Source organism: Lissotriton helveticus, chromosome 11, assembly GCF_964261635.1.
Source record: "Lissotriton helveticus chromosome 11, aLisHel1.1, whole genome shotgun sequence".
NCBI lineage: Eukaryota > Metazoa > Chordata > Amphibia > Caudata > Salamandridae > Lissotriton > Lissotriton helveticus.
In genome coordinates, this window is record NC_136072.1 from 841,005,874 (window position 1) to 841,031,729 (window position 25,856).

The 25,856-nt window shown below is 45.3% G+C and overlaps 1 protein-coding gene across 5 annotated transcripts in view; it reads right to left on the reverse strand.

Annotated features, from left to right (window-relative positions):
• The window catches only part of LOC144792165 (oxysterol-binding protein 2-like), a 1,552,312-nt gene that overhangs the window by 369,589 nt on the left and 1,156,867 nt on the right, over positions 1 to 25,856 (reverse strand). For all 5 annotated transcript variants that reach the window (XM_078667062.1, XM_078667059.1, XM_078667060.1 and 2 more), the window contains one exon: positions 5,686 to 5,803. In XM_078667062.1, coding sequence (XP_078523188.1) covers positions 5,686 to 5,803 — 118 coding nt within the window. The remainder of the gene's footprint in view (positions 1 to 5,685; positions 5,804 to 25,856) is intronic.

Sequence of the window (25,856 nt, forward strand, 5' to 3'; positions counted from 1 at the left end):
CCACCTCTTCATCACTGCATGAAATAAGGGTTCTAACTTAGACTGTGTCACAGGGTGGTTCATTAACAGCACCTACAGCCTCCTCTTCCTGGAAGGTTCCCTTTAGCATGAGCTGTAGTGTACTGTCTTAGTAAGGACTGCTTGATGTGCTCGGATGCTGAGATGATGTGCTAGAAATTGGAAGAATTAAAGGCCCGCAGATCTCTGCTGCATTAAAAAGCAATGAAAATTGAGAAAGCACGCTACTCCCAAGGTTCTGCTACATATATGACAGAATAATGCTAGTCTAACCAGACTTTTGTAGCGGAATACAAGTAGGTTTATAACTACTTCAATGCCTGTTATCTGTCCAGTTAACTTAAACCATACCTATGAAGTAATTCATAAGATGTTTTTTATAAACCTAAATCTTGATCCCTTAAGGGTTTGTCTTACGAGTGAAAGTTAAATATTTTCTTGACAGACAACTATATGTATATGTTCTGATGACAAAATATGTTAATCTCTCAAGAAAGATGAATACTTGGGGGCGTGGCTAGCAGCCGACGAAGATGGCCGCAGCATAGGAGAGCTCCGAGACTGGCAAAGTCTCTCCCCATCAATCCTGACATATATCCGCCGAAACGTCACCATCCGAACCCGGGAATGGGCACCGGAACGTTGCAGTGACCATCACTGAAGATTTCAGTGCTCGACAAACATCCAGAAGAGGGAATCGCCGTGTGAAAAGTCCAACGCCTTTGAATTTATCCTGAGCCGATGAGGAGGAGAGAGGCAGGGAGCTGCGCGGTGGAAAATCGTGGAAGACCGAGGCCGTGCCATCCACACTAATGTGCAGGTAACCGGCAGAGGAACGGCAGGACACAGAAGACACACGGAAGAGTTCACATTGATGACTGCACGGTCAAGTGCGAAAAGTGGCGTGGCACCGGTGAGTCGCTAGGGAACCGGCCGAAGATCGTGGGGCCATAACAAAAAGAGGCGCTGACATGCTAAAACCTCAATCGCGGCAAACTGGGGAGCGCTGCCCTGACGCTGTGCGGGAAGACCGAGACCGGAAACATTCAGGAACCGGGTGCAGTGTAGTAACACAGTGCACAGGCCAAAGAACTGGAGGCGGGGGTACGGAGCGGCGCTTTGAGGTGCCAACACAGACCTAGAGCCGGCATACGGAGATTGAAGCCGGGGGGAAAATTAGACAAAGACTTCATCCTACTACCAACCGAGCAAGGAACGATTAAAGGCTGGGCCCAAATCCCGGCAGCCCGATCTGAAATGGCCTACATACACTGGTGGTGATCCAACGTTCCCACAGGGAAGGTAAGTGCATTTTCGGAGATGAAACAGCTGAATCCAGCGACAAAGCGACAAAGGATACAAACACAGGCTGAATGGGACTGGAGAGTGCCTAAAAGAAACCCGCAAAAGTATCACCTATAAGGAACACCATACTATCGGTGTGTCCAGATGAAAATAGACCCTAAACCCCATCAATCGTGGGTAGCTGGAAAACCAAAAGGCCATGCGTGTGTATGTTACTCATGCAGTCAGGCAGCGGTGATTACTGCATACCCCACAACTACATTGAGAAAACCACCAAGCACTCCTGTCATCATGGGAGGGAGAGGCCAATGCACAACACAATTGAATAAATTAGACAAATATGTCTACTGAAGTGAACAACTACCTACCGCAGGGTCGCAAACGAGCAGCAAAGATGGCTCCCAGACCACGGCCCCCAAAGAAATAATTTTACAAGACATAATAAGTACCCTGACTCAGATGCAAACATCGATTGGCACTATATCCACCAACATCACATTGCTAAGGGCAGATGTTTCTAAAATCAGTACCAGACTGACCGAGGTTGAGTCCACGATGGCGGCGCTGTCCACCGATAGAGCGGCATTGCAGCGACAAGTTCGGAAACTGGAACAGGCGCACAAATAAATGGAAGCTAAGTTGGATGACCAGGAAGGCCGCTCAAGACGCAATAATGTTTGCCAGGTGGGAGTACCTGAAAGTGTGAAAGTGGCAGGTCTCAACCTCTTTGTGGAAGAACTTATTAAGACCAAACTGCAACCACGTGGACTGTCCAGTTTCTTCTCGGTGGAACGGGCGCATCGAGTACCCGGCGGACGTCCCCGGCCGGGGGTCCCACCCAGGCCTTTACTAGCACACATGTTTAACTTTCGCAACCAGGACGCAATTCTACAAGTGGCCCGTATTGCACCCTCATACAGGTGGAAAACAGCACAGTGATGATGTACCCGGGCTACACAGCGATGGTAACGAGGCAAAGACAAGACTTCATGGAAGTGAAAAAAGAACTGCGCAGTGGGGACCTAAAATATGCAATGCTCTTCCTGGCAAAATTGAGAGTGGAGGCAGAAGGAAAAACATGTTTTTTTACATCACCACAGGAGACCCACAACTGGCTAGAGGGATGGCACAAGGCCACAGAGCACAGACGACAAGGACAGAGAAATAGACAGCCACCTGGGAGATCAGGAGAGTCTATAGCGGAAGAAGGGACGACTACTGAGGTGATGTCGCCAAACATGACAAGAGATTCAGATTAGGACCGACTCTGCCAAGACAATGAAATAACCGTAGGAAGACACTCACAGGGACGACGGCCTGCCGACCTGACGGCAGTAAGTTGGTGATAGAAGCAACATTTATTTATTATTTATTTGATTTATATAGCGCGTTATAACCCGGGGGTCTCTAAGCGCTTTGTCAGGATCCACACATATGAGTACAAAAGAGCAGCTAGTCATAAGTTACAAACAACCCCACGCTTGCTGAAAAAGCACTGGTTTTAATTTCTTTCGGAAGGACATCAGATTGGTTTCCTTCCGTAGTTCCATGTGGATCTAGACTCAATGAATGTAAACACTGATCCACGGGTCCCTATCGGTGATGGGGCTAGCGTTACTGAACAGTAAAGGTTAAGGCATGGACACAACGCTGGTCTAAGGGAGAGACCCGAAATGGTCCTAAGCAGCACTCCCCCCTCACGCAAGTACACAGTTCTGGGGTATAGGCACTCTGCTAAGTTGGGGTGGCAGGTAGTTGAAAGTCCGCTGTGCAGGGAAGCAGGGAGGTGGGAGGGAAAAAAGGGTTCCGTTCAAGGGGTTTATGTTTGATTATGTTATGATGCACGAGACGAGAGACGGCAACATGTGACTTAGAAACAAGACATACATATTAGACGACACTTTACACTCCATGACAGCTACAGATTCACAGATTCTGGACGCTAAAGAAAGGCCCCCTCCCTTCACGGTAATGTACTGGAATGTTAACAGGTTGGGGGATAAAATAAAGAGGGGCCAGGTTCTTCAATACATCAAATGAAAGGGAACAGCAGTGGCACTGGTACAAGAAACACATCTGATGGGCTCAGCAGGTAGGGCTCTGGAAAGATGGGGCTACAAAATAGAGGTACACTCAGAATTCACTTCAGGCTCCAGGGGTGTGGGAATCCTGATCCAGAAGTGTTACCCCCCTGATACTGACTGGCTCCTGGGCAGACGAACAAGGGAGATTTTTCGCGATCTCATGTCAATGGGAAGGGAGACACTATAGCATGGTCTCAGTTTATATTCCACCTGCACTGCATCAATCTACCCTCCCAGCGCTGGGGACATTTCTGTTATCGCTCCCTCAGGGAGAACTTGTCATAGGGGGCGACTTTAATGCCACAATCGCTGAGATGTTCACCACTGGCGATCCCTACCACTCAAATTACTGGGTAGAGCAGCCCTCTTTAAGATGATGGCGCTCCCCAGATTTCTCTATGCTTTACAAAACACACCATTCCCGGTCCCCCCGGCCTATTTTGTAGCGATCAACACTGTAAATAAATTGCTGTGGGACGGCAGGTCAACCCGTATAGCAACGCACAAACTGATAAAGAGCTGATACGATAGGGGGATCACCCTTCCTAATATAAGAGCATACTACTGAACGTCCCAACTGACAGTGCTAAATCAATGACCTCACGCACCACAAGATGAACCGGCATATCACATGGACAGACATCTCTTGGGAGTCGACGGGATGATGAGGGCACTCTACAATAATACCAGGAAAATGGCCCTGACAGGACCAACAGTACATACAATTAAGATATGGCATGAGGCACAACTGGCATTATGGTGGGAAGGGGTCACGACACAGGCAACACCACAATGGGACACACAAAAGTTTGGAAAGTTACATAATACCAAAGGATTCAGGCAATGGGACCTGATCGCTATTTTGAGGGTTGGTGACTTGTGGAAAAAAGGTGAGGTTATTCAATTCACACAATTGCGACGACGGAAACTTTTAGATATATACAGATCAAACATGCACTCAGGGCCCTGATCCCGCCTGCCACTCAACTACCGGAGTCTTCACCCCTGGAAGACCGGTTACTAACAGATCATATGACAAAGAAAGCCATCTCACAAACTTATAGAAAAATAATAAATAACCAGCAAGACCCCACAATGACCCTTAAAACAAGATGGGAGTAAGATATAGGAGAATTAGACGAAGAAGAGTGGCAAGAAGCAATAGCATCCCCTAAAGAGGTAGCGATCCCTTCTAGGCTAAAACTAATACAATTGAAAATGGTACACCACACCTACTACACAAGAACACTGCTACACAAACTAGGCAGGAAGGACACCGCACTTTGCCTGCGACAGTGTGGCGCACTGGGCATGTTCTGGCATACAATATGGCACTGCACAGAAATCATGACGTACTGGGAAGCAATTATGCGTACGATATCAGAGGTGACCGGGGTGACGGTTAAACCGGAGCCTAGGAAGTGTGCTTAACATTTGGGAGCCCACAGGTCTTAACCATGTGGCTCGGTGGGCGACATTGAGCATGACAATAGTGAAGAGAAATATAGCGCAGCTTTGGGGATCCAGACTGACCCCGACCCTTAGACTCTGGTCCCAGGATATGGAGGGTGTAATGATAGCAGAAAAATCTGTCTACCTGCACAGAAGATGCCCCAAAAAGTGGACCCAGGTGTGGGGAGGATGGAATAGATACCGGGGCAATATCTGCAAACCCCGCAAGAGGAATCATAGTCCGAGGATAGTGAATGATTAACTATTTGAATTAAAATGTTACATGATATGATGGATCCAGACATGCATGAGGTGGAGGGTGCAAAAGAAAACCCTTGAGAATGTAATGTTGAATCTCACAAAATGATACCAAAATGCTACGGTCTTGTAATATGTTGTAGCACAAGGGAATATATGACATGATGCATCATTGTATGGTAGCAAAAACTGTTAATAAAAAGTTTTATAAAAAAAATACTTAATGTTTCAATTTCAGGTTCAATTTATATTACAAATTATGTCAGAGCAGGGCATGGAGCTTGTTGGTTGGAATCCATTGTATTCTTCTTATTTGTTTTATTTCGAGACTATTTAACTACCTGAGGCACTTTTGGTAGTAGGGATTTCAATTCAGTATCTACAAATAACCCCGCTCCATGTGATTGGTTATGAACTGGAAAGAGAGGTATTGGCTCCTCGCTTCCTCTTTCACCTTCAAGGCTAGCCTCACTTTACCACTTGGGAAGGTTGGCTATTTACATCACTAAAATTCTCAAGTGGGCCATCTGTATGCTGTGTCCTGGCACAGTAGAAAAAATAACCATACCTGAGATGATTGGTGTCTGCAGTCACGGTAATAAAAGCTGGAGTATCCTCCATCGCATCAAAATATTCTGTCTCCTCATCTTCGTCACTGATGTCTCTTTTGGACGAATGCACACCACCTGTGAACACAAACCAATCTACCATTAACTACTATACCTCAATATCAATGCACAAAAACCTGCACTTAAATAGTTAGCCAACCATTGTCACTGACAGAAACACACGATCCAATAAAAACGCAGCTGAGGGAAAGTTACTCATCTGTAACAATTGGTGTCTAGCCTAGGTATCCTCGGTTGATGCCTATATTTAGAAAATTATGGCATCATGGAAGGATGGCATAATGCTGGGCTTTTAACAGTTGCCATCAAAATGGCAAGAATATCTGGGTAGCCACAGGAATAATGAAAGAAAGCCCTAAGGGGATTTAAGACTTCAAGTATTCGTCTAAAAATAATTCTGAAGTTTTGTTGTGTGACTTTCATTTTTAAAGAAAATAAAGATTATTAGTCCCAAGGTGGTTTTTTTTCATGAGGTTTGCACCAAAACAGGTCTTTTGAGTACTAGGCATCTGCCGCCAGTGGAGTTATAGTATTTTTATGTTATGTGGAATATGCATTAGTTAGAGGACCCAAGAGGCTCCTGAGACATAGGGCCTCATTAGGATATCGGTCAGACTGCCACCGAAAGGCCGTCCAGCTGAGCAGTCCGCCTGCCACATAATGATGGAGAAGGTAGGACCGCATCGGTAGGAGGGACCAACTGACGTTTTCAACGGGCTCAAGGAGCTCATCAGTGGATCATATTCCCTACATTAGGGGCTGCGACTGCTCAGGCACCGCCGTAGGGATTACAATGTCACTTTCCGACAACCTTTATAAAAGGCTGTCGGAAAGAGACTTTAGGGGCCCCTAGCAGGGCCCCAGTCCCCCATGGGCATTGGCTATGATGCTTGACACACGGTGCATGGATGTTTCAAAATATCCTTTTTTCATTTGTGGCTTGTGCTGTGGCCCTTTTTGGGCTGCAGCACAAGCTGCAAAGGAAAAAGCCATGATTGCGACCACCTAGACGGCGGTCGCATCATAAATTGGTGGGTGGGACCGCCGAGTACTTGTCGGTTGGTCCCCATCCTGTTGCAATGGTGGTTATACGTTCATCCAACCACCATTGTAATCAGGCCCATTGTTTTAAATTTTGCTTATGGGGTGTTTAATGGATTTTCTCTTGATGGCTAACTGGAAGCCAAAGGAGACACTTATGAAGAATGTGTTCCGAGACTTTATTCCAGTTATCTGTTTGCACATGTACTGGAGGACTTGTCGGTTGAGGATTTGATATGCTGATGGGTTCTAATAAACCTGTTTACATGGTCAACCTTGTAATATAAGAAGAATCATTTTGTGTAATCGAAATTCACCTTACCATGAGCAAACCATCATTAAGAAGGGACAAGATAGCAGTTATGAATGGATTACCGCAAAGAATATGAAGGAATAATCCACAGGAGGATTTTTAATATAGCATTACAACTAACTAATTATGATGTTTATGATTTGAGGAGTTCCCAACTGCAAAAAGAATCAATAAACAAGTCATATAAATATAATGTAATTTGCGCCCAAGAAACGTGGGAAATTAATCCAACCAATTTTAATTTGGAAGGGTACAAATTATTTGGAACCCCAGCAGTCCGATCGAGGGTAGGAAGAGCAAAAGGGGGTCTCCTTTTATAGGCTAGACTGACTCTAGACGGGACCTGGAAGGCCCTAAACTGGAAGTCAGACTGTATGTTAGCGGTCCAGTTTAAAACCAGGGATCTTAATCTAATCATAGTTAATTTTTATAATGCTGGGGGATGTCGAGTGGATGAGCTGGTAGAACAACTCGGAATGCAAAGAAAGATGAAAGATATGCTAGCTCGACTAATTTTAATTGCGGGGGATTTTAATTGTCATTTATGTCCTGAGTTGATACCTTTCATGTGTAGTTCTTATGTCGACTTTGTAATTATGTCGCAGTTATTAAAAGACAAAACACTAGGATTTAATATTGATTGTAGCGGCTTTAGTGACCACAACCCCCTCACTTTGACATTGGTAGTGTCTCAGTTAAACAATGAAAACAGGAGAAGAGCAGTTGATGTAATGGAAACAGTTAGGGATCAGGGCAGACGTCTAAAATGGGTAAAATTGGACGGGGCAAGCTTCTACAAATCGTTAGTGACAAAGAGGAAACAGCACCTGGATGTGTGTCTAAACCCGGAGATAAGTGGGTCTCCGGTGGTCGAGGCTTTTGAGGAAATAGGATGGCTAGTAGATAGCCTAATGCACTCGACAGGGAAAGGTAAGGCATCAACTACCCCAAGATGGTTTGATAGAGGATGCTCCCTAGCGCAAAGAAATTTAAGACCTGCCCTAAGACTTAAACCTAGAGACAGTCTAAGGGTTGTCAGTTGTAGGCTAAAATATAAGCAAGAAGTTAGACGTCGAAAAAAAGCCTTGCAAACGGAAACATGGGAAGACCTACGTGAGGCTGCTGAAAATAAGGATTTGACTAGGTTCTGGTCAATAATTAACAGACCCTGTTTCCAGGATGGAAATAACCCCAGTATGGCATCAAATGTGCTCCCCGAACAATGGGTGGAACATTTTGGCGGCTTATATAACAGGGACTTTGATGGAGGAAAAAAAAGGCAACTTCAGGGAGACTAGCATAGAGGTGATAGTTTTTACCTTAAAAGAGATTGAGGGGGTATAAAGGGACTCGCTCGAAATAAAGCCCCAGGCCCAGATGGGATACCGCCGGACCTCTTTTTAAGTAATATAGAATGATGGGGGCCGGTGTTGACCAGAGTAATAAATGCAGCTACAGCCACGGCTCTACCAAGCTCATGGTCGACGGCTACAATTGTTCCAATTTTTAAGAAGGGTAGTCGGGACATCCCCTAATGTTATAGGCCCATTTCTTTGATAGATGTTTCAGCTAAAGTAATGGGCAGGGCCAATCTAAATCGACTCATGAGCTGGGAAGAAGAAAACAGCATTTTGACAGAGGTTCAGTACGGTTTCCGGGCTGGTAGATCCACGGTTGACCAGTGTTTAAATGTATATCTTTTGGTCTCAAAGTACACGGTAGCTAGTAACGAGAAAGTGTATCTAGCTTTTATGGATCTGGCAGCAGCCTTCGACTGTGTAAACCGATCGAAGCTGTGGGCCATATTGTCTGGTCTCGGTGCTGACGCTGGTTTAATCTATATACCGAGAACACTTCACCGTAATACTTCTGCAAAAGTGAGGTATAATTTAGAGGGAGGTCAGACGGACTCTTTTAAATGTACAAGTGGGGTAAGGCAAGGGTGCATACTTGCGCCCTTCCTGTTCTCCATTTATATTAATGGCCATGAACATTTTTGAACTGATTTAAAAGTAGACACCCCAAGAATAGGAAGTAGACCAGTACCAGTTCTGCTCTACGCGGATGACGCAGTCCTGCTGGCTCGTACGCCACGGGGACTGCAGCGTCTGATTGACGGGTTCGTCGGGTTTATGAATGGTCTAGACTTATCCGCCAATTTGACAAAATCATATGTTATGGAGGTGGGCCCAAAAGACACAGGGAAAATGTCAATTTTAATTATAGAATAGGCTCCAGAAGTCTGGCAAAAGTACAAGCCTTTTCATATCTGGGCATTTTATTTGATAGGAATTTGTGTTTTAAACCATTGAGATGCAGGGAAACAAGTTAGCATCTAGCTCAGGCGCGGTTATTAATTTTGGACGCAGATTGGGCCGATGGTCTCCTGAGCAAATGATGACTATGTACAACTCGATCACGGTTGCTAAAGTAGTGTACGGGGCAGAACTGTGGGGGATGGTGAATGTAAATAAATTACAGACACAGGGAAATAAATATTTAAGGAGGCTCCTCAAAATCCCCCAATGCGTACCATCGTACACAGTACACGAGGAACTAGGCTGTAAGCACTTGGAGGACAGGGTGAGGAATAGGCCCCTTGTCGCCTGGTTAAAGATATGGGTCAACCAGGAAGCAAACTTGACCCAGCAGATAATAATGGACTGTGTGGGTAGGGATAAAGATATGTCTATCCCCTGGCTGAAATTCGTGAAAAGGGGTTTTGAGAGCATTGGCTGTGGAAATTTGCTCTCAAATCCACAGAGCATTACCAAGCAGGATCAAGCCAGAGTGAACGAGAAGCTTATCAAACTCACAGCTATGGTACACAAAACTGATGTAAGTGGTAAGCTGACTGTCCAGGAGTACCTGTTGGGGAGGTCTTGCAGTGGGATGGAGCCCTATCTGGCCCTGATATATAACGAACATGATAGGTTTTTATTAATACGTTTTAGGCTTGACTTGTTTCATCACCTATTAGCTGTACCAGAAGGTTTCACTAATTCAATTGAGTCAAAGGGTCCCTGCGGCTGCGATCATCGATCTCCGCAGGATACCCTTCATTTTGTATGACTGTGCCCGCTTTATCAAATGCCTAGGAGCCGATTTTTAAAAGAACTTTTAAAAAAGGCCAATCTTAGAAGAGCGAGAGATGCTCTTGTCTTTTTAAAAATGTGTAGAGATCCCCTGATTTTATTTTGTGTGACAAACTTTTTAAGAACCTCAGTAAGACTAAGAACCACTATTGGAATACGAAAGCTGATACTGTTATATAAGTAGATAACACCTGGCTGTTCTTTTCTTTTAATTGATGAATTAAGTGTGATGTTGTACATTGAGTATTGTGTTTTATTTTTAACAAATATGATGTACTATTTTAAATATTGTACTTTTTATGGTATTGATAAACTACCGAATAAAGACATATGTGCAGGGCTTGAGGACCACCCCTGCACATGTAGACGCTTGTAGTCTCCCTCAAAATCCTAACAACGGCTTCAGATGCTACCCCCAATATCCAAGGGAGATTGTAAAAGCTGGACATCAGCCATGCAAGGCCTCCATGTAAAAGCTAAAAGCCCACTCTGTACAGGATTTCCAGCTCACCTAGCCCTTCACGGTGTAATATTGGCTCTTCATCGGGGGACTGCGTAAAAATTGACACAATTATGTAGTACACAGTGGCAGTGTATGAGTTGGCAGGACTGCAGATGATCTTAATCTTGATAGGCACACCAACTTCTCGGATAAGTTGTCTTATACTATTATACTAAATAATCGATATTCCATACCGGTATGTCGGTAGGTCAGCATATCGTTTCGAATTTTGTAACACTGCACAGAGACAACATTTTGGAATATTCGTACTTATGAACAATGATTTAATATTGCAGTTTGAATGGATTCTGAATAAGCTGATATCCTTTTTAGGTCTCGCTAGAGTCAGCGCATGCGCTGCACTTGCGAGAAATTTAGTAGGGGCTTTAAATGTGCTACCCAGGCAGGCCACCAGCTTGCTATTACGCGGACAAGCGCGCGCGACATGCACAGCACTTTATCCCGTCGCACGCGTGCGCACAACTCGCGTCACCAGTCGTGTTTTTTTTTCTTTTTCATTTCACGGCCGCGCTACGTTACTTTTACGGCTGTGCGGCCAATGCTTGTTTTTAACTTGCAGCGCGAGCGCGCGCTTCAACAGGTTATTTATATGTCATGTTTCATTAGGAGACTGGATCTCTCGACATGTTTTACTCCGTTTAGTTTTTGCAGAAACGAAGAGTGGGCAGAGAGAAATAAATTGCTTTTGGTGTTCATAAATATATTGTAAAATGTTGTATTAACTATTTAAAAATTGACCGAAATGATTTGGGCCAAGAAGATAAATGTGAGTCGTAGGACATTGAGAAACATATGGAGGGCTTTGATTTATTCTTCTGCTACACCAAGTTCTTCAGACAACCACCGGAGATCGCCCAAACACTTCCATTGTAACCCTCATCGTTGGATTGTTTTATGGCTTGGATGATCATTCAAGAAAAAGAACGTATCTTTATTTTAAATTACTGAATTTCTCTTGGTTTGTTTGCCTCTGTTTGAAATGCTATCATAAATAAACACGTCATGTTTTAGCTGGCAGAAGGGAGGCAGGCTCTCATTGGAGCTGTGATTCGATTTAGTGTCCTCTGTCTAACCAGCATGTACACATGAGTGAGACGATCTAGGCTTTGTTAAAAACTTGTAAACATTTATGGCCGAGAATTAATAAGGGTAAAGATACGTCTTTCATTACATTCCGGATATTAGCTTGCCATTGGACACAAAATCTTGTATCATACCTATGATTTAATTCACACGATGCTTATGTAAGAAGCTCCGGGGAGCCCAAAGGCTGGGAAACAAGATATCCTCCCTCCTAGCCCGCCGCTCCAATCAGCTGTTCTGCAGCGTTTTCACGCGAGATTTAAAATGTCCCGCTGAATAACACGGCGACACTTTGGAACTATCAATAGTACGGACTTGTAGGTCTTACACTGAACTTTAAAAATATGAGATTGAAATTGAGGCAAATTAGCACCACTGTTGAGAAACAAAAGGTTTTCTTTTATGTAGCACTCGTACTGCACTTCTGCAGTTTCTGTGTTACTATATTGGCGACACTCAATTTACCCACTTGGAAAGGATAGAAGGCAGAGTGGAGATTCTAGCTTATGACCTGTCCATCACAAAAGTCTCAGAGGCAAGCGTTCATCCGGAGCAGGAGTCGCGGGTACACAGCGTTATACATGATTAGAACTTATTGCAGGATGACACTCAATGTCATTTACTCACTATGAACTTTCTAATCAAGCACCCTGTACATTATGGATGAAAAAAAACATTCATTACACGATAAGCTGTGGGTGAAACCATAGTAGCAGAAGTTTAAATTGTTTAGAGGCAGCCATTTCTATAAAGTAAAGTACCTGTGCAAATAAAACTCACTATTTATAAGTCTAAAAGCTAGTCTGACAAAAGATTCTGGTAACTGCTTCTCCCACCTCACATGTCAATAATTGGAATGCACCTCTATTTCTACAGTGGTAGATGTTTATACTTCAACCTCGGTCAACATGATAGTCTTTGGTGCTCCTCATGACATGTAAATTAGTTCATTGTAAACTTAAATGCTGAGCACTATAAAACAATGTCACAGTGACTTACATTTTCTTAATTTTTTTGTGGTTTTTAATGGCCACCACACTTCTTAATGCAATGATAAATCATGATGTACATTTTAAACATATGTTGCGTTGTAGATTAGCCATCAGACAGAAGTTTATTATGAATTTAAACAAGCATTTGCAATGCAATAGGGCTCGCATTAATTAAGTTTGAGCCATTGGCATTGCGAAATATTGCACCACCAATTGCAACAAAAGTCTATACATTGTAGGCCAAAAAAATGTGTATTTATTTTTGTAGCAATGGTGCATGCTGCGCTTTAGATGAATATGTTTAAAAGTAAAATGCGCCATACTGCGATTGCTACAATAGTTAATTGTGAATGTGTTAACAATTGATGTGTGCACTGATGGCTGGTGGTGTGTGTACCTGTAGGAATTGTGCCCTGATGGCTGGTGGTGTGTGTGCCTAGTGGAAGCGTGCACTGACGGCTGGTGGTGTGTGTGCCTGGTGAAAGCGTGCCCTATTGGCTGGTGGTGTGCGTCTGGTGAAAGCGTGCACTGACGTCTGGTGGTGTGTGCCTGGTGGAAGCGTGCACTGACGGCTGGTGGTGCTTGTGCCCGCTGAGAGCGTGCACTGACGACTGATGGTGTCTGTGCCTGGTGAAAGTGTGCACTGATGGCCGGTGGTGTGTATGCCTGGTGAAAGTGTGCACTGATGGCTGGTGATGTGTGTGTGCCTGTTGAAAGTGTGCACTGACGGCTGGTGGTGTGTGTACATGGTGGCAAAGAGTGCACTGACGGCTGGTGGTGTGTGTGTCTGGAAGCGTGCACTGAAGGCTGATGGTGTGTGTGCTTGGTGGAAGCGTGCACTGACGGCTGGTGGTGTGTGTCCCTGGTGAAAGCGTGCACTAATGGCTGGTGTTGTGTGTGTGCCTGTTGAAAGCGTGCACTGACGGCTGGTGGTGTGTGTGTCTGGAAGAGTGCACTGAAGGCTGGTGGTGTGTGTGCCTGGTGGAAAAGCGTGCACTGACACGTTTAAAAGTAAAGTGCGCCATACTGCGATTGCTACAATAGTTAATTGTGGATGCGTTAACAATTGATGCGTGCACTGATGAATGGTGGTGTGTGTGCCTGTAAAAATTGTACACTGATGGCTGGTGGTGTATGCGCCTGGCGGAAGTGTGCACTGCAGGCTGGTGGTGTCTGTGCCTGGTGCAAGCGTGCTCTGACGGCTGGTGATGTGTGTGTCTGGTGAAAGCGTGCAATGACGGCTGGTGGTGTGTACCTGGCGAAAGCGTGCACTGACAGCTGGTGGTGTGTGTGCCTGGTGAAAGCGTGCACTGACATCTGGTGGTGTGTGTGTGTGGTGGAAGCATGCACTGACGGCTGGTGGTGTGTGTGCCTGGTGAAAGCGTGCACTGACAGCTGGTGGTGTGTGTGTGCCTGTTGAAATTGTGCACTGACGGCTGGTGATGTGTGTGTCTGGTGAAAGCGTGCAATGACGGCTGGTGGTGTGTACCTGGCGAAAGCGTGCACTGACAGCTGGTGGTGTGTGTGCCTGGTGAAAGCGTGCACTGACATCTGGTGGTGTGTGTGTGTGGTGGAAGCATGCACTGACGGCTGGTGGTGTGTGTGCCTGGTGAAAGCGTGCACTGACAGCTGGTGGTGTGTGTGTGCCTGTTGAAATTGTGCACTGATGGCTGGTGGTGTGTGTGCCTGGTGAGTGTGCACTGACGGCCGGTGGTGTGTATGCCTGGTGAAAGCGTGCACTGACGGCTGGTGGTGTGTGTGCCTGGTGAAAGCGTGCTCTGACGGCTGGTGGTGTGTTCCTGGTGCAAGCTTGCACTGACGGCTGTTGGTGTGTATGTGTGCCTGTAGAAATTGTGCACTGATGGCTGGTCGTGTGTGTGCCTGGTGAGTGTGCACTGACGGCCGGATGTGTGTATGCCTGGTGAAAGCGTGCACTGACAGCTGGTGGTGTGTGCCTGGTGAAAGCGTGCACTGACAGCTGGTGGTGTGCGTGTGTGTGCCTGTAGAAATCGTGCACTGATGGCTGGTGGTGTGTGTGCCTGGTGAGTGTGCACTGACGGCCGGTGGTGTGTATGCCTGGTGAAAGCGTGCACGGACGGCTGGTGCTGTTTGTGTGCCTGTTGAAAGCGTGCACTGACAGCTGGTGGTGTGTGTGTCTGGAAGCGTGCACTGAAGGCTGTTGGTGTGTTTGCCTGGTGGAAAAGTATGCACTGACATTTTTTGGTAGGCGGATATGTAGACACAAACGATGGCCAATTGAGTCTCGAGGTAGGCGCATTTTATGAAGGAAACCGAGCCGAGGCTCCAATTAACGTCAGTTGTGATGGTGCTTTCAAGGATGTAAACTCTGGTGTGCTGGTAACTGAGCTGAGACCAGTAGCTTATTCAGCACATGACAGTGCACAGCGGTCTGCTTGGGAATGGTTTCGGGTTATGAACAATCCGATTTTGGCTTCTTTTTCTTTAGGAACCTTTATAAAAAGGTTGACGCTGACGTCACAACAGGAAGCGACGTCACGAAAGGTGGCTTGCACCATCGGACTCATTGCCTCCCCTTGCTCACCCCGTAGATGCGATTGCATCAGAGAAGCCAGTGCGTGAGCAGCGTTCTGAATGGGCTCTGATCTCGCCCCAGAGAGGCCAAAGAGTGAATGTGTGGCTCCATTTGCTCCAGTTATCGAGCTCCCGGTAAATTAACTGGGGGGACGCCGTCCACCCGCGTGGGACCCCAACTCGAGCCCTGATAGTAGCCTCTTCCAATGAGTTTCCCATGTAGGTGCCATCTCAAAACCAGCCTTTCCCTATATTTCCTCCCCCCTTGCCGGCTGCTCATTCAACATTATTCATCACTAGCTAGATCGAGCTCACGTGAGCGAACCCCACAGATCACTTCTGCTGTAAAAACAGATATGCCTTCTAAACCCTTATTAAAAATCACGAGACACGTCATCCTGTTCCACTGATGTGTCGACCGTGTATAAGTCTACCTGCAGCTCGCAGCCAAACCACAATTATTCCAGGATCCACACCAAGGGTGTTCAGCTTTGGGCCAGTATTACCATTTCTACACTTGCCAAGAATTCACAAAGTGATTCGTGGCAGGTGTAAGCCCACTTAGAGGGGCAGAGCTCTCCGCCACTAGTGCAGTGATTTGTGCTGGCATAAATTCACTAACGGGGTGGACTAATGGGTGTTTCAAGGCGTGGCTTGCCTCGAAAGTTTGGGAATGTACACAAGCACGGAAGGTTGTCAGCATTCCTAAATTATGGCCTACCCCATTCTCACCCTGAAATTTGTCGGAGATTTATCCCAACATGGAGCTGGAAAGAGAAAGGAGCACCTTCATATTTGGTGAAGGGAGGGTTTAAGGGAAGCAATTTTTTCTTGGAGAAAAATATTTTCTAATTCAGAAAAAGGTTTTAAGAAGTGCATGTACAGAAGGGAATCCATTTCAATAGTATGGAGTATTCTGCTAGGGAGAACTCCATACAGAGGCAACAGAAACAACAATTTGGATGCTGATAATTCCTAACAGAATCTGCAAGCAAACTTGTGCCAGGTCCAGCTCTCTGCTGATTTCCTTAGGAATTGGTGAATTTCAAAACGTAGTAGATCTGATCCAACACATAGAAGAAGTAAATGTGTGGCTGCTAAAGTTTCGTGAACAGGGCACAATGTCTTTTTTCTACCTTCTGTTTAGAAATAGTTGTTCGTACAAAGAACAGTTATACTGTTTCAGTCAGGTAGCCCAATCCATTGATTATGTTACTGGGTAACCCTTTGAATGTCGCACTGATGTGATCTTGGAATTGTGATTCTCAGATTTGTTAATTAGGCACTTTTGTATGATCTGTAGGCAATATTTCATAAATACCTACTGTAAGATCTAAAATGCTTAAAAATTAACCAACTCTTCATCCACCGAGCCCCAATCTAAACATCAGTTCCTGAAACACCAAACTAGTACAAACCCACTCTAATCCCGTTCTCATGCCAAATCGAAAACTCAGATGCACCACAAGCAATGCCCAAGGATTTAAATATTTTTCGTCTGGGTCCAGGTGATCATTTAGTTTGTTCCTGTTCATGTCCGAGATATCAGTGAGTCGACTGTGAAGTCTAAGCTGGAGTCTGCTAATAGTTTACATTATGAATTTGCAAAACAGTAACCATTTGAAAACTTCAACTGGGCCAAAACGCTAGAGTTCTTATGTTCCTAGGACTGCAGTGCACAGACTGTATCTTGGCTACAATGAATAACTTTCATAAGGGTAAAGTGGATGACAGTTCGATAGTCAAATGACTACACATTATCGATGAATGCCTCAAATAAACTAATAATGGTTACAGTAACTTCTTATTGACGGCCAGGAAAAGCTGACATTTTGCCACTGTAGGTTGCAAGCTTCTAAATGCACTCCTGAATTAAATTTGACTGTGCTCTTGCCATCTAACATTTGACAATTCCATGCCTTTCTCTTCCAAGTGAAGGCAATTTAGCAGTACAGTACCTAGTGATGTCTAGATGTGTAGTAGGATTCAAATGTATTCACACACTAATTTTCCAAATCAAATTAATCAGTCACACCAATCACTGATCTCACACCAACAACTCTGGCAGCCACTATCCAACCCTTTCTCTTCCTTGGCATGAGACATTATTCTAGAAAAATCCCAGCCTCCCCCAAACTATCCTACCATCTATCTAGCACCACCACTGATCTCCCTAACTGGCATCTAGGCTTGCTTTTTCAACAGACCTTCAGACCAAAAGGGGCAGAACATCAGCGGAAAACACAATTCTACTGAATAGGGTTACACCCTTCCCCTATGTAGCTCCTTTTCAATTTATTTATTTATTTATTTTTTAAGCTTATATAGAGCGCAGCTACCCCCAGCGGGGGTGTTCCGGCACTACGGATGGTAGGCAGCAGTAAGTTTCTCAGCATGGCTAAGGGTTGGAAAACAGCCAGGTTTTTAAATTGCGTCGAAACAGGCATTCAGATTCAGTCATGCGAAGAGACAATGGCAGGCTGTTCCATGATTTAGCAGTGATAACTGTAAAGGCTCTGCCCCCCATTCTGAAGGAACAAAATTGGGGAGTACGTAAGAGGCACAGATGATTCGATCTAAGTGATGGATTAGACTGGGCATGCTTAAATCTGGCTCTGAGATAAGCACCCTTGACCCTTCATTGCTCTAAATGGCAGGACCAGAGATTTGAACTATATGCAGCTAGCCACGGGCAGCCAATGTAACTTTTTTAGGTGAGGAGAAATTGAGCGACGATAAGGGAAGTTATATATCATCCTTGCCGCTGCATTTTATACAATCTGCAGGCGTTTGACCAAATAGGCTGGTGCTCCAACATACAGGCTGTTCACATAGTCCAGGTGTGATGGTATAAGGGCGTGAATAATGGTCCTACGTGTATCCATGGGCGGAAAAGGGAGAGTTTTACGAATCATGCAAAGCACGCAGAGGTAACCTTATTTATTTGAGCATTGTAAGACAATTCGTTGTCAAATTGGAAACCAAGATTCCTAGCTGGAATCACCGGTATAGGGGGAGGGATAAACTCAGGTGGCCACCAAAGTAAGGGTAAAGGGCGATTTTTTCGATTAAAAAATAACACCTCGGTTTTATCCGAGTTGTGCCTGAGAGTGTTAAGTGACATCCAGGACGAGATGTTGCTCAGGCAGCATCTTAAGTTGGAAAAACTAGTGTCAGAGTGATCTCTAAATGAAAACACAAGTTGAGTGTCATCAGCATAAGAGATCACTCTGACCCCACATGATTCAACCACCGTAGCCAGTGGCGGTAGATAGACATTAAAAACAGTGGGCTCAGGGCAGAGACCTGAGGGACAAAGCAACTTAGTGTTTTTTTCACTGAGACAAAAGGTTGAAGGTGGACCTTTTGAGTACGACCACTTAGAAAGGATCTAATCCAGGACAGAGGGGTGCCCTGAATCCCGAGACTATACAGACTTCCTATCAATATGGCATTGGAGACCGTATTGAATGCCGGGGACAGGTCGAGGAGCACAAGCGTAGCCGCCTCGCCTGCGTCCACGCATTTGCGAATAGTCTCAGTCACCTCCAAAAGTGCAGTCTCGGTACTATAACCGGATCTGAATCTGAACCTCTTGTGGCTCTGAAGTAACCCAAAGGCCACATTTAAGCATACAATAACATTCAGATTAAAAGCTAATTCAGTTCAAACTTTGTCTAACATGTTTAGTGGACTTATTTAGAGAATGGAGGTATAGGACAGTTGCATTTGTTAGCTTTCCTTTGTGTAATTGCTTCTCCAGAATACAGTGATCCACTGTAGTAAGAGGTGAGTGATGTAAAAAAACACAATTTAATATTGGCGGTCTGAGAGGATATTGCTTGATGTGTATGGTTAGTGATGAAGTATCACAACCCTACCGAGCGCACAGCAAGAGAGGATATACCAGGTTCCTCCGTGGTGCTGCTTCTTTGAAGAAAGTGTGACTAAAAGACGGCACCACCCTCTTGAACCACATGACCCTTGGAATACCAGAACAGAGGTAAATTCTCAAGAACAGAAAACCAAGACAGGTGAGAGCCGTAGGCCTCACGAGTGTGCATGCGTAGAAAGGCAGGGATACATTAAACAATCCCTGACGAGAGCCCCAGTCCCAAACATGTTGGCACAAATACACAAGGTTTAATTGAACAATGCGATAGATGCCATGCACCGGGAGCTGATTTTCTGCACCTTGCCTGGGGCTGCGAGCGCATCCATGTATATTGGACACAAGTGTTTGAGGCCTTGTCCACAATGATTAATACTGACATTACACCATCACCAGTCCTTGCACTGCTGGGGCACGTGGCACCGCTACCGGCGGTGCATCGTAAATTCGTTGCCCTTGCTTTACTCATGGCTAAACGGCGAGTGGCTTGCAGATGGGGTAGGGGGAGAGCGCCCAAGTTTAAGGACTGGCTGAATGACCTTGTTTATTGCCAAGAACAACTGCTAGCCTATGCTGAACTGCTACCTGTGACTTCCAGGTCGACTGACATCTGGGCCCCCTTGAAATGCTACCTGCTAGCGCGAGCTGAGCCTGGTACCCCTGCATCATAGACCACTTCTGTATCACATGATTGTTGCTATGTCATAATTTGATTGCGAATAGTGGGAGGAAGTACTGGCGGAGATGTAGGAGAATGGCTTAGCAACCGACATTATGTTACAATGTACACCCTGGCAACTGCTATTTATGATCTGTGACTGTCTATGCTCGCACTGATTGTGATGTGTTACCTGTGACATTGCTTGATGTGAACCTATTTACACTGTGTACCTGAACCTATCTTCACTACCTCTGTACTCTGTAAGATTCCATAAAACCCAATAAACAAAGTTAAAAAAATAAATAAATAAAAAAAGGTTTAATTGAACAATTATATTCAATTAAAAAAACAATAAATCTTTTATCCATACCCCAGGTACCCTATGAATGTTATCCATACCCCAGGTACCTTATGAATAAAGAAAACCTTCGGGTATACCTATAGGTATCTTTAACAGTATATCTTCATCTGGATCCCTTCTTATCCAGTTTGGCTTAATCTAAGAACTCCCATTCTATCTTTGGTTGTGTCCGGCCTGATCGTATCATCCTACTACAGTGTGGATAGGTGCCAATGATGAAGCATGTCACGATAAGTGAGTGACACGTCTAATCCAATATCTTTGGATATCCAAGAGGTTTAAGGAGGGACCTTGTTGTCTTTTTTGATAAGGTTCAAAAGTTGTTCATCCCCCAAATTCGTGAAACACTCCAGTTGCTTTTGTGTGTGAGCACTTTATAAATCCCATAAATAAATAGATAATGCAGGGAGTGTTGAAAAGTGCAGAACGGCTGCAACTGGGCACAACTTATCACTAGGTATGCTACTGTAGTTCTATCCCTTTAAGAGTGTTTGTTCACTTTTCCACAATGTCTCGCTAATGTTTACAGCATTATGAGATCTGATATAATTTCAGAAACATATAACTGTCTGCAGCGGTGCAAGCATCAGACATTTACATTATGTTCTATCCACTGGTATAGGCATGCTTTCACTTAGAGTTAAGAGTTGAATGAGGTGGTAGTATCGGTGGGAATTCCATTGGATAATTCTTGAACATGGAATGTGAATACACAGAATTAAGAGATTTGATGTGTAGAATAACAACCCTTTTAAATGATTTCTAATCCTGTGGCGTGAGAAACACTGAAAGGAATTCAAATGAATAAGCGAACAATAATGCATGGTTGCTCTATACTTATTTACGTTCTGGGTGATGTCGTCAAAAGTGAACGGCAGAGGTATTTTAGAATGTCAGAGTTCCTTCAACTACTCAGTTGTATTAGCACCCAAAGTGTAACATTGGGGGCTAGCCAGCAAATCAGAATGCTTTATTTGTTTGCTATATCTAATATAGCAGGCCTGTAAAGGGAATATTCTGTGGGTGGCTAGTTTCAATATCACTCCTGTGTGCTATAAACAAATAGGGAGTGCTACAGAAGCCTGAGTTGCCTCTCACCAGAATGTGTTTAGTGTAAAATATGTTCTGATCCTCTCACGTTGATACCTCAGCCTCGTAATTAGCAGCTAATGGTTCACATACAGCTGTCTGAGCTCCCCAACCTGGTTTTGGTGAGAAAAAAGCTCAATCAGCCAAAGAAAAGTAGAACATTGGCTGATTGAGCTTCTCTTCAACACAAGCATTTACAATGCAATGGTCTCGGCATCATTAAAGGTAGAGCTATTGGCATTGCTCATGACATTTCTTTTTTTTTCTTTAACCCCTTCGCTGCGGCGGCTATTCCACCGCAGCGCTAAGGGGGCGTGGCGGCGGTCCCGTGCTCATGACGGAACCGCTCCATCACGGCACGCGGGTGAGCTGTGCTTGTGACGGAACGGTTCCGTCACGGCCCCGCCCGCTCAATAGAACGCACCGCGCAGGCGCAAAATCAGCGCCGCGACGGAACCGTTCCATCACCAGCACAGCCCACCCGAGGCTCGTGACGGAACGGTTCCGTCATGAGCATGGTAGGGGTTAAATTATAAATAAATGGCATTGTCATTTACATTGCCAATACACAGCACTCTGCACTCAACAGCACACAGCACTCTGCACTCAACAGCACACACCACTCTGCACCTTCACTCACTGCTCTGCACACTCAGTCTGCATTCTGCACTCACTACTCTGCACTCACAACTCTGCACTCACTACTCTGCACTCACAACTCTGCACTCACAACTCTGCACTCACAACTCTGCACTCACAACTCTGCACTCACTACTCTGCACTCACTACTCTGCACTCACTACTCTGCACTCACTACTCTGCACTCACTACTCTGCACTCACTACTCTGCACTCTGCACTCACTACTCTGCACTCACTACTCTACACACTGACTACTCTACACACTCACTACTCTACACACTCACTACTCCGCACTCACTACTCTACACACTCACTACTCTACACACTCACTACTCTACACACTCACTACTCTACACACTCACTACTCTACACACTCACTACTCTACACACTCACTACTCTACACACTCACTACTCTGCACTCACTACTCTGCACTCACTACTCTACACACTCACTACTCTACACACTCACTACTCTGCACTCACTACTCTGCACTCACTACTCTGCACTCACTACTCTGCACTCACTACTCTGCACTCTACACTCACTACTCTGCACTCACTCTGCACACTCACTCTGCACACTCACTCTGCACTCACTGCTCTGCCCACTCAGTCTGCACTCACTACTCTGCACTCACTACTCTGCACACTCACTACTCTGCACACTCACTCTGCACTCACTACTCTGCACACTCACTACTCTGGACACTCACTACTCTGGACACTCACTACTCTGGACACTCACTACTCTGCACTCACTACTCTGCACTCACTACTCTGCACTCACTACTCTGCACTCACTACTCTGCACTCACTACTCTGCACTCTGCACACTCACTCTGCACTCTGCACACTCACTCTGCACTCTGCACACTCACTCTGCACTCACACTCTGCACACTCACACTGCACTCACTTCTTCACACTTGGCACTCACACTCACCTTCTGCCTCACACAGGGATGAAGTGAGCGCCGTTCTACTGGGCAGACCTGGGGTCGGGCGTGAGGGTCGCCAGGGGTGCGCACGTTGCCAGGGGCGTGCACACGTGCACAGCAGTGCGCAGCCGCTGCCTGAGAGGACGAGGAGCCCCCGCGGTGTGGACCGGCCAGAGGCCCGATGCAGGTCCAGTTGCAGCGACCTCATGGATGGCGGACGCTTCGGATCTGCAGGGTGCTCCCAGAGTCGAGGGATCTCATCCAGTTCTGCATTCTTATGCGAGAAGCCCCCCGCGGTGGCAGCAGACGTCAGGAGTGGCGGCTGAGGCCGCTGATGCGGTAAGTGGGGCTTAATTGTGGGGGGGAGGCGGCGGCGTGTGTGTGTTTGTGTGTGTGTGTGTGGGGGGGGGCGGCGGCGGTGTGTGTGTGCGTGTGTGTGTGTGTGTGTGCCTGTGTGTGTATGCTGTGTGTATGCGCGTTTGTTAGTGCCTTCGGCCTTCAGTAACGCTGTGTGTGTGCGCATGCGCGCAAAGCGCGTCCACATACCCTAAGCGGCTTGTGCATCTGTCTGTCTCCCTTGGGAGGCATTTTAACAACAATAGGTCTCGCTGCCGAGACCTAAAAAAAGGAGGAGCTTACCTAACCCTCTGTGAGAGGGGAGTGGACAGAGAAAAGGCCAGAGAGCTAATCACTGGTGTATGGAGCTGTTTTTTTAGCCACAAATTCAGGTGACATGCTGATCAAGCACCCAAAGCACTCCCTATTTTGAGTGGTGTTGTGTCAAATGCCTAACTGTCCTTGCATGTAGGAGGCGTCCTGGTTCTCCATTGTTAGTTTTTGTCAACTCCGTGCTCTCCTCAGTGATGCTAGCAAGGTGGCAAATTCAGATTATACAGATTAAATTCCTTTTTTGTTTTTTAAATATCTTTAGAGTATTCCCCCCCCCCCTTTATTACAGGTTACAGTCATGGAAAGCCAAATCAATATGTACAGAAACAAACACATACGCAGAAGCACATGTTATAGTAAAAATCATAACCGCATAAAGAAAGGGAAAAAAAAAAATTCCCCCGTTGGAAAAGACAGAAATTCCAAGATAACTAAATAAACAAGCATTACAGTATGAATAATATAAAGAAAACCATTTGAGGAGGGCAAAGAAATGATTAGCTAAGTAGTCGGGTCCTGCCTTTCCTTCCAGTTATTTATAGGCTCCCATATTTGTAGCCCTAGTCTTCTTCCCCTTTTACCCTTCCTTGCACATATCACCTTCCAAGGTTATAAACATAAAGCAGTCTAGCCAGCCATTGGTGGAAGGTAGGTGGTATTCGATCAAGCCATGCCGAGGCTATACAGATTCGTAACACTGACATAGCTAAAAATTTAAAGTAACCCTCTGGAGCCTCTACGCCAGCACCATTTACCCCAAGCAGAATTCTTGATGGCGTTAAAGTTGTCTCTACTCCCAATGATCTCAATAAGAAAGATTCTATAGCTCTATGAAGTGGTTGTAAGTGTGGGCACGTGGCAAAGATATGTACTATCTCAGCGTCTGAGCTATCACAGCTAGGGCAGTTAATACCAACTGTTCCTCCCCATTGCGCAATACTAGCAGGTGTGTAATATAGTGAATAAATTGTTTTATAGTGCTGGGCCTGAAGGGCTGCTGAGCAGAGAATATTTCGCCCTAATTCTAATGACAGACGAAAACTCTCCTGTTACTAACAGGGCCTCGTATAGGCACAAAATATACAGAGAAAAAATAGCCAATCTGGAGCAGGAAATGAGAGTATTAGAGCAAAAAATTGACAAACATCCGGTAACATCACAAGAACAGACGAGGTTAGCTGAAAAGAAGTCACAACTGGAAGGGATTTTACAAGAAAGGATTAACAAGAGATGGGAAGCAAGCAAGATATCCCAATTTGAATTTGGAGAAGCTGCCGGCAAAGTTTTGGCCTGGAAAATAAAATCAGATCAAGCTCTTAAATATATCAAAGAGATACAGGTAGAGGGGGAGGCAATAGTAAGAACATCCAACTCAGACATAGGTAAAGCCTTCCACGATTTCTTTGAGCTAATATACAAAGAAGATCTTCCCAATAATCAAGGGGCTAGGGAAAATTGGCTCAAAGAAATTTTGCTCCCTGCCCTCTCAATGGCACAGAATAATGCTCTCGAGAGTGAGATAACAGAGGAAGAGGTAAGGACAGCAATACGGCATTCTAAAAAAGGGAAGGCTGCAGGCCCAGATGGTCTCCCAGGAGAGATATATAGAGCTCTGGAAGAAGTTATTACCCCTGTCTTGTGCGGTTTATTTAATGACATCTTAATAGAAGGAAATCCAACACCGAAATCATGGGGGGAGGCAACAATTGTGCTTATTCCAAAACCAGACAAATCACCCTGGGAATGTGGGTCATATCGACCCATATCGCTTCTCAATAACGACTACAAAATTTTCACTAATATATTGTCAACAAGATTGAGTGGCGTAATAGGTAATCTAATACACCAAGATCAAAAGGGCTTCATCATAGGGCGACAATTGTCAGAATTAACACACGATCTGTTAGGAGCCATAGATATTGCTTCAGCCTTTTCCCTACCTTTGGCTACACTCACGCTAGACGCAACTAAGGCGTTTGATAGGGTCAATTGGCCCTATTTAGAGGATGTCCTTAAAACATTTAATTTTGGAAGCAGATTCTGCAAAGCAATATTTCAGCTATACAGTGCTCCTTCAGCCAGGCTATTGGTTAACGGCATCCTGACTGAGGCCTTTCAAATCCCCAGAGGTACCAGACAGGGATGCCCGCTCTCCCCACTCCTCTTCAATTTATATATTGAGCCGTTTGCCCAGGTTCTGCGGCCAGAGGCGAACATTCCACCGTTTTGCTTTGGAGAGTGGGAGAGGCGGGGTAGCACT